Source organism: Plutella xylostella, chromosome 22, assembly GCF_932276165.1.
Source record: "Plutella xylostella chromosome 22, ilPluXylo3.1, whole genome shotgun sequence".
NCBI classification, from domain to species: Eukaryota; Metazoa; Arthropoda; class Insecta; order Lepidoptera; family Plutellidae; genus Plutella; species Plutella xylostella.
In genome coordinates, this window is record NC_064002.1 from 11,704,966 (window position 1) to 11,715,224 (window position 10,259).

Below are 10,259 nucleotides of genomic sequence, written 5' to 3' on the forward strand. Positions count from 1 at the left end.
TCCAATAGATTGACGATACATCGGGGCGCTGAAGTGCCTAATGACACTGAAACGATTACTGTCCAAGTATAGAACCAGCCACAAGATCTATCCATAGGCAAAGGGGCGTGAGGGCATTGGAAGATGTATTAAAACTCTGGACTGGAAAGGACTAGGCATCAATATCAACAGTGAAAGCATATTGTCATTTTATTTTGTTAAAAAAATGCACATACGTCTATATGACATGGCGATAATTATTTGAATGCGCCCCACTGATTCTTATACGCCGTCTATACGCCTCTCTGACATGGCGAAATTATTGAAATGCGTCCTACTGATGTTTATACGCCGTCTATACGCCTTTTTGACACGACACAAAATTATTGATACATCGTATACGCCTTTATGTTATTTATGAATATCTCAAAATCAAGTTTAATGAAAATTTAAAAAAAATTACAGAACGTGTATTACTAGTATAGGAATCGATTGGCATGAAAAACGCAAAATCGATTTTTTGCGCTTACGCCCCTTTGCCATGAAGCCCGCGATATGGTTTACGGTATGGTTTGGTACTGTATGGTACTTTCGGTATTGGTAGCGATTTGAATATAAACAAACGTCACTTTGGTGTATGACCAATCGTACACTTGAAACTTAATATGTGGCTCACAAAAAATCATTTTAAACTCTAAAGCTGAAATAAAACTAGTTTTTACCAAACGGCGAAAACCATCACAACCGAATCTACCATCATTCAATGTCATAAAAAACCAACCTGCCAAATACTCATCCCCTCTGCAATCTGGGCGGCGCCCGCCCTAGCGCCGCCCAGCATATCCTGACCTCCGTTGGTCATTAACTCCTCATACATTTGAATAGAACATCGCGGGTCAAAGGAGAGTGGCTGCTCGCTTCATCGCCCAGTTTACGCAGATCTTTTTATGTAAGAGTTTTGGCTAGTTCTGGTTGGAGTGAAGGTGGGTGGAGGGGTCTAGGTGGGCTGGTCGGTGGAGTATTTACAGCTTGTCACGGTGTACGTGAATATGCGAAGTTTCGTCCTGATATAGTTTGTTTATTGCGGGTCGCTGGTATATGGCTGTGTACGACTGTTTTACATGTATGTTTTCGGAGTAACTTCGGGACGTGTGTTCAACTTGAGTTAATAATAAAATGGAAAAGTATCATTTGACATTGCCTATATTTTTTTGGAAGAAAACAAGTATTTAGTTACCTAAATTTTAGGAAAATATTGTTATGTTTTAAATATTAGTTACAAATCAAAAACCTTTTTAAGTAGTAATACAACTCTTCATAAGTAATTTTAATCAAACTTTAAATTGGTTCTTATTCCGGACTACGACCGCTCAACAATGCCTAAACTCACCAAAATCCCGCCACAAAACAGCCCCGAAATCACATAAAAACCTAACTCTATTCTTCGAAATAACACACTAGCGACGCCAAACAAAAATATGGCATTACCATATTCAAGTGTGGATAAATGAGCGCCGCGGTATTAGCTTACACCCGCCACGCCTCCCCATTACCTTGCAGCTTCGGGCGACCCATCACGGGAGCAAGGGTGGTACAAGGGACACCATGTAGCGAAGACTACGAAGGTAACTTATATTTTGTAAAATACAATGAGGGCCAAAGAAGTCATCCGATGATCAGTAATTATCCCAGAAATCTCACGAGTCTCTTTTCTCCATGGGAGGTAAGCGACTGACGCTAAGTTCCGAACCATTTCCGATTTCTGGGATAAAATAAGTATATTATGTCAAGTTCTATTGTAGTAAAGATGTTGTTGGATTCGATATTGCTTAGGTCTGCATAGGTCTTCACTCTTAAAGCTCTCTTTATAATCATCATAATAATTATCATCATCACGACCCATCACGTCCCACTGCTAGGGCACCGGTCTCCTTCCAATGAAAGAAGCGTTTCAGGCCTAATCCTTTCTACACTTATTTACTTTATATACTTCTTCTAGTCTCTTTGTAATACGGCCATCATCGTCATCATCATCAGCCTTCTATCGCCCACTGTTGGGTATAGGCCTCCTTATTTGTACGCCAATTCTTCCGGTCCTGTGCCGCGTCAACACATTTTCCATCGTTATCTTTCAGAAACGTCTATAGATTCACGACCCAACAAAATCTGCCTTTACATAAGAATCGTTAACCATTCCACTATCTCGTCTTCCATAACCCTCAATCGCGTATGCATTGGGCCCCCGCACTACATTTTCTCTCCTTCACCCGTGGAGGCAAAAAATATGAAACATTGTTAGTAAAATATGAAATATCCATATTGGGTCGCCGCCGCCACCGCCCGGCTACCCATATTGACCTTCTATTACGTAGCGGGTATTTTCTCATTTCGTTTAACATTCACCTTACAAAATAGCTTATTTAGTTGGTATTGGTAGGTAAGGTACGACGTTTAAAAAACATACGAAGGTACGTAGGTAAGAAGAAATAGAACTTTTCAAATAGTAGTTCAGCAGTAGGTCTAAAGCCGTAAGCCTTAGAATGAGGGCAACACACGCAGACTAGCTTAAATGATTCAGGGTTTTCTCTCAAAGCTTCTTCATTTCCTTTACCATTTCCGCCATTAAATAAATTGTACATAAATTTCTTAAAGAATCCTTGAAAATAATTATTCAAGCCTGGATTTTAACCTAAGGCCTCTTCAATGAAAGGACGACATGTTAACCACTACACCACTCCAGCAGCATGCACAGACGAACAAACAGTTGTTTCAGCGACACGGAAGGGGTTCCGTCTCTTATGTTCATCCACAAACTTCGTTCTCGAGATAAGAAAATGGTTGGATGTGGGGTTTTATGGATACCTTATACGTACTATAGTAGTGTAATAATAAATAAATAAATAAAAAGTGAATGACGACCGAATGGCGTAGTGGTTAGTGACCCTGACTACTGAGCCGATGGTCCCGGGTTCGATTCCCGGCCGGGGCAGATATTTTATTAAACACAGATATTTGTTCTCGGGTCTTGGATGTGCCCGTAAAATGGCAATAGGCCCGCCCCCTATTACATTGGGACTAACATACACTCTGGCGAAAAGTGGGTGCAGCAATGCACCTCTGCCTACCCCGCAAAGGAGTACATTAGTACAAGGCGTGAGTGTGTGTGTGTGTGTGTGTGTGTGTATATCTAGACTAGAGCTTCTCTTACATAGGCATAGAATTCATCAATTTTATTACCGATCTAAGGTACGCTTACCTATGGGTACCGTACTACCGTACGCAACGGACGCATCGCATTCAGTATTCTTTGTACCTAAAGAAATAAACACAAGTGCGTCCACTTGATCAGCATTACAGACACCGTTTCCCCATACATTTCTGAAACTTTTCTGAAATAAATAATTTTAATTTAATTTTAATACATTTATAAAAATCCGTTTGTCCGATACGTGCGATATCCATATCTCTAGAATGTAATACCATCTCTACTCCCCTTCGTAGCTCCCCCAGAAGCCGCGTACTAGAAACCTCCACGACGTCGCTACGTTATGCAGATCCGGCATAACATAATAATAATATATATTTATTGCCCCAACTCGAGCAGATAGCGAGCGACGTGGCGAATCTTATTCCGTTTTGCGTTATCGTCGCGATTTATTGGCGATATAAATTTATTAGATGTTTTCACTGGTTTTATTGTGCGCTTCAAGTTGAGTTGAAGCTCAACTAACTGACATGACGTGGCGTTAAAAACTGTAGTAGTGGTATATGAACGGTTTTTCATTGTTAGTTTTTTTTGATGGAGTCGAATCTACACCATCTTAGATCCAATTTCGCCATAGTCGGTAAGATCGTAACCAGGCATTGGTTCATCAATTATACGTCATCTCCAAATTAAATTCTTGACAGATGTGTCAAAAGTCAACCAATACTCCCTGGTTATGCTCTAACCAATTATGGCGAAATTAGCACTTAACCTTACACGTTTTTATAGATGACGATCCAACCGTAAGATATACCTCTAAAAACAGTCTTTAAAGAATTTTGTTTAATTTCATTCAAGTAACAAAAGGCAACCTTTTCTACCCCTTATCGGCCTACTCATAAAGCAGTAATACTTAATTTTATTCATAAAGCACAAAAGCTAAACAGTGAAACTTATTGGGCAATTTGCGGTTAAGAAGGCTATTAGGATGTCTGAGCGGAGGTAGCATATAGACGACCGGGCACAGCGCTATGCAGAGTAGTGAAACCAAGTTACTATAATAGGTAAGAAAGTAAGAAAATATAACTTACCTATAGATTCAAAGCAAACACACAATAAAAATACAAAAAAAATATTACATAATAATATTATGCTCATGACTGTAATCCCCAAAGGGGTAGTTAGAGGTGACTCGCAAGCGAGGCTTTTTGCTATTCATTATTACTCAAGTGATAAGTAGCTTCAGCTGCCTAAAGCTAAGTGGCCAAGGCCTGCCTAGCTAATGCTGCGACTGAGTGTCATACTCTATAAAATTCCATCAGGGGCACCTCATCTACTTTCCTATTTCGAAAACATTCCCATTTCAACCTTGCTTTTAACATTCGAAGTTGCAAAGTTTAACATAGGCCCACTATCGCAATTTTTGCATTCGAAATGTATTGAATTTCACACTAATAACTGCGTAAATGTTACTTCATTTTTAATTCTCAATAACCTTACAGATGTCACCTACGCTACTGCAGTCAGCCTGCTCTGTGCCAATTTTGACGTAAAATATTCTTATCGCGGTTCGTTCGCGTATTCCGAAGGTGTTCGCGGTCGTTAGTCGTTGTAACGAACGCAGCGTAGAACCACACTCCGCCTCTTGTATGTATACTAAAATCCGCTAGAGTATTTACACTGATGTTGAAAATGTTAAAATTTAATTGCTCAACTGAAATTGACAACCTCTAAGCCGATATTTTTTTTAACATGTCGATAGAACTATATAGACGTCTTTGCATAAAACTAGACAAAGACATAGGTACGTAAAACAGATCTTTTCATCACAACCCATCACGTCCCTGTGGTCTCTTTCCATTGAACGAAGGTTGTAGGCCTAGTCCACCACGCGGGCCCAGTGCGGTTTGGGTGACTTTAGCGTCTTTAAATACCGATGTCTTCATCAAACTCCTTGCTAAACCTGGTTTAATTTTTTTGTACTAATAAGTACATTCATTTACTTAATATACCTAAAATATTTCAGTTACAAGAAAAGCGTCCGCTTCCACTAACACAATAAGTCTCTACAAGCCGCGGTTATCGCGCTCACGTTTCTTGAAGCCGCGCGTCTTGCATATTCCCAGCCTTATCATTCACTTACAATTCATTATTATTGTTCTGAGGAATTATTCCTACAGCTTCCCTGTATGCTCGCGCGGAACGTATAGCGGCATTTATATAAAACGTGACGCGATATGGTTGGTGCGGGAAATTAATAAGATAAACACTAACCCCTAAATTCGTAGGCCGTATTTTAAGTTTAGAAGAAGTTTGCATATGACTTCGTATAACACAGAAGTATAGACTTTTTGTGTGACAACTTAATTTGCAAACCTATTTTAAAGTTATAAAAATCTATGAATTTGGAGGTAACACTTTGTATTTCCTCGTCTTCCTAGCGTGGTAGGCATAAGTCCATTGCCGCATCCACTTGTCGTCAGAGCTTGGTAAGGAGTTAATTGCCCACTATTTTTCATGAACATCCATGATTCATGTAACCACCCTAGGCAAAAAAATATTTTAGTTTAAGCACATTTAAATATTTGTTTATATATACCTATTTTGTTTATTACCTTACCGTTTATCTAGTGTTTTAACTTAAATAATTATTATTTATGTCATCAAAATCGGCTGGATCGATTTTCGGTTGACGTTCTCTGCGCTTAAATTCAGTTAAGTTATTATGAAAATGCAAAGAACATCCAATCGAAACGAAAGCGGACGCAAGTTTTCCGGTAAGTTTTTTATTAGGACGCGCGTATATTGAGGCAATCCCGTTTACAACGACAAAACAGTCCCCCGGGGAGCGCATTATAACTAGCCAGTGATTACAGTGGGCCCGCGCCCTTAGGGCTATTCCGTTATGTTGGGATGACGTATTTTCATAAAGATTAATATACTTATACCTATGCGAGATTTTTTTTAAAAGTATTTTTGGTATGCAAAACAGGCTTACTGTTTAGTTGAAAATTTTAAAAATATTTCATATTGAATTTTATCCATAAATTAAAGTCAGTTAGGTATAAACAGAAAATATATATGTTTTTGTGTAATTGTGGTTGTGTAAATTATATGTTATTCATCCTACTATTGTAAATGGATTCATTTTGATTCTTGGCCCCAGTCATATTTTATATACCTACTAACCACTATGCTATCCGGTTTTCGCTCTATATGTATAAACTTTCTTATTGTGGATGACGATATGATGAAATCAAATTAGTAGAACTGGCCCCGGGCTCCTCCCCTAAGATGCTCATAAACATGTTTTTCTCGCAATAAAGATGATAAATCTTCCGTTTTTTATATGGTCAATCAGAAGATATACGATTTTTTCATTGACGGATAAAATCTATGGCGCAGTATTCCGATAATGGGGGAAAATAGAGATAAAAATAAGTATGATTGAACAATGATTGATTGTTCGGTCTTTTTCAAAAGAATCGAATATAGCTTATGTCTGGCTTTTCCACACCAGATAAAATTGGGAGCTAAGTAAAAGGTAGTAAATAAATGTATGTAGCTTTAAAAAAGTTATGAGACATAAAATAATCAAAAGCAACAAGGATAAATTTTGGAGCTGTGGTAGCTCAGTCGGGTAAGCGCCCGCTTCACACGACAGAGATTCGGGTTCGAATCCCGGCGCTGACTGATTATGTACCAATAATCGCTCTTACGTTGATGGAAAACATCGTGAGTAAGACCCAACTGAGCTACCACCGTTCTCAATCTAGTGACGATCACCAAATTTGGTCAATCCAATGTGCCCGATTCTTACAATATGACATGACAAACATTGTCTCAGCGAATTCGTTCGTTTGTTGCCGACACGATCAAGATAACAATTCGTGTCTTTCTACATAGTTGTAAATATGTGAATATCATAGAATTACGATAAATAATGTAGTGGTCATAACAAGAACATTTAGGGTATTCCGAATGATAAATTGCGATAATTTGTGGTCTACATTTGGTCATAAGCTCGTAACTCAAAGTGTACTTGTATTTTCGTCGCATATTTTATTAGAGCTTTGCTTGCAACACATTTATATTATTTGGGAGTTATTGAGTAGTAGTATACTTAAGTGCTAATAATTGAGTATACCTTAAATTTTATCACAATCATACTGATTAAAATTTGTTCAATCTTTCAAAACTTATGAGCTTTTTTATACATTCACGACCAATGAAAAAGCTCCAGTGGCAATAGCATCAAATTACACGTAAACGGAAATTACGTCTTCTTAGCTTAATGACGCCTCTCCAACATTTAAAGTACATTTAACAGCGCATCAGGAATATGTTACTACACTCGCGTGCAAAGAGACAGTTCCACTTACAAAATGCAGACACCAAACGGGACTATTTTTTTTAAACATTTATTAGGAAACTGGCACAAAATATTTATGTTTTTAGTTGGTAATATTCTGATGCACCGTTAAATGTACTTACACATATTGCACAAGGCGTCATTAACTCATTTTTTTTCCGTTTAAGATAATTTTGGTGCTTTTCTCAGCGGAACATTTTCATTGCCCGTGAGTGTATTACTAAGTTTTTCAACAGTGTATAATTATTATTTTACTGGAGATTGTAGAGATATAAAACATGATTCTCAAGACGTTTGAGATTTTAGCGAAAATCTTGGAGTAAGAAAAGAACTCTAACGCAAAAAAGGGAGAATATTTACCAAAAATATTCAAGCAATTTAAGTAAGCAAAAGTTTTTAAGAAGAACAGTTAACGAAACACCACAATAAGCAATCCCCAAGGAAATGTTATCTTGTAGAGAAAATTAACGGGACCAAAAACAAGATATAAACTTAACTTGTTTTTATTTTTTTATTGTTTAGCTTTTATTTCATTATGGTGGTGGTTTTGCGCCAAGTTTTGATGACTATTGCTTTATTAACCAATATTGAGATGAAACTCGCGATGGCTCTAAAGCCTAATTCTACCATAAACATTTTAAACGGAAGTTAATCTTAAGTGTGGTTAACATTATAATAAAAATGTCAAATTTAATGATAACTCCCCATATATTATTTATATTCAACTTATTGGAGTAGAGATAACACTCAACGTGAACATAAGTATTTAGTTTAGCTTAAAGTAACTTTTACTAATTATAAACTATTAAAAGTAATATTTAGTTGCAAGACAAATCACATTCAATGCCATTACCAAAAAATCTATATAACCATGGAGTTAATATTATAAATAATGAGACAAAAAACGATACATTCATACGTGCGTATTTATAACCGATTTAAATAAAGAATAATTTAATCTTATCGTCTATATATAATATATCTTAATTCGTCTGTTTTTTATTGAAAATGCTGGCTAATGTGTCTAATTGACTTAAATGCCATAACATAATCATTAGAACAATCTATTACGTATTTTTACCATAACTTTAGCAGTCATTCCTTCCCCTCGGATCTTTGAGAAGGACAGACGTGTGTGTTGCTAAATCATAACTTAATAATTAATTTATAATTAAATCAATATAAGTATTAAAATTAAGCCAGTTAGTAATCATATCTACTAGGCGTGCATCACAACTAAAGAAGTCACACTCGGCAATCAAATACAAGCAGAATACAAGCCGTCACCATCACCGAATACCTGTGTGAGTCAAAGAAACACTTATATATTAATTTCGGCCCGGAGGTCTTGATATAGTGGACGGAAAGCAGATTTGTTTGCAATCGTCGATTGCGGCCAGAATACTGTGACCCTTATCGCATCTATTACCTGCGCAACCATTATCTTGGTAATTTCTACTAGTGAGAATTTGCCGGACTAATACAGAAGGTACAGTCAGTGCGAAAAGTGTTTGAGATGCCGCTAAATCGTACTCCGCCATCGACCATGTCTGACTCCGCCCCCGATCTCAGAATACGGGACGGGGAGGAACCAACTACTAGTGCAGCATCGGGACGGAATAAAAGAACTCGAGGAGATGTACATGAGGTTGAGATGAATGTATTTATGGATGAGATGAGATCTTTGATGGCTAGTCAAGAGAAGAAACTAAAATCTATGGAGACCACATTCAAGGACAGTGTAAAGGAAATAAGTAACCAGAATAAAGATATAAGGGCTTCCATTGAATTTATATCCAAAATGTATGATGAAATGCGAGTAAAAATAGATACGTATGAAAAGCAACAAAAGAAGGACCATCTTTACATCAAAACACTAGAGGATCGGATTGATAACATTGAGCGTGGAATGAGATCAAGTAGTCTAGAAGTGAGAAATATCCCAGTGAAGAGCACTGAAAGTAAAGATGACTTGATCAAGATTGTAAAAGATATTGGATCTGTTTTAAATACTCCAATTGAAGCCTCCGAAATCAAGGAACTGTTTCGTACCAAGAAAAGAAACTCTAACAACTCGCCAATTATTGTTGAATTTACCTCAGTTCTAAAAAAGGAGAAGATAATAAATTCTATAAAAAAATATAAACAGGAAAAAAGAGACATAATGAAGACATCACATATAAACATACAGGGGCCTGTAGTGCCGATACACATATCTGAAAACTTAACATTCAAAATGAAACGACTGCACTTCCTGGCCAGAGAATTTGCTCGATCCCACGAATACAAATACTGTTGGACCAGCAATGGAAATGTCTACATTCGCAAGACAGATGGCCAAACAGCTATTAGACTGAACAATGAGGCTGATTTAGAAAAAATAATCTCAGAAAAAAAGTGACTAGTTTTAGTTTCAATCCTTAGCTATCTAGCATGTTATTTTTATTTACTAACACGCACTAATATCGATACATTCACACACTTATCACAATACACACTTTTTTCAATTGTCCATACTCTCGCAATTAAATCATGTAGCACGAGCAATGTAGGTACCTGTAGCATAATGCCCCAATTTTCCCCTTACATTGAATCTTTAATAATATATCGCTTGACTGTCGCTACTCCGCTATTCAATAATCTATAAAATTCAATCCCCTTACAATAAATATATCTAACGAGATCGAATACGTCGGCAATATT

General features: G+C 37.1%; 1 protein-coding gene across 1 annotated transcript; it reads left to right on the plus strand.

Moving 5' to 3' along the window:
* The first annotated feature begins 9,102 nt into the window (after positions 1 to 9,102).
* On the plus strand, positions 9,103 to 9,957 carry LOC119694682. The gene has a single exon (XM_038121484.2). The coding sequence runs from the start codon at positions 9,103 to 9,105 to the stop codon at positions 9,955 to 9,957; it is 855 nt and encodes a 284-aa protein (XP_037977412.2).
* The last annotated feature ends 302 nt before the right edge of the window (positions 9,958 to 10,259 follow it).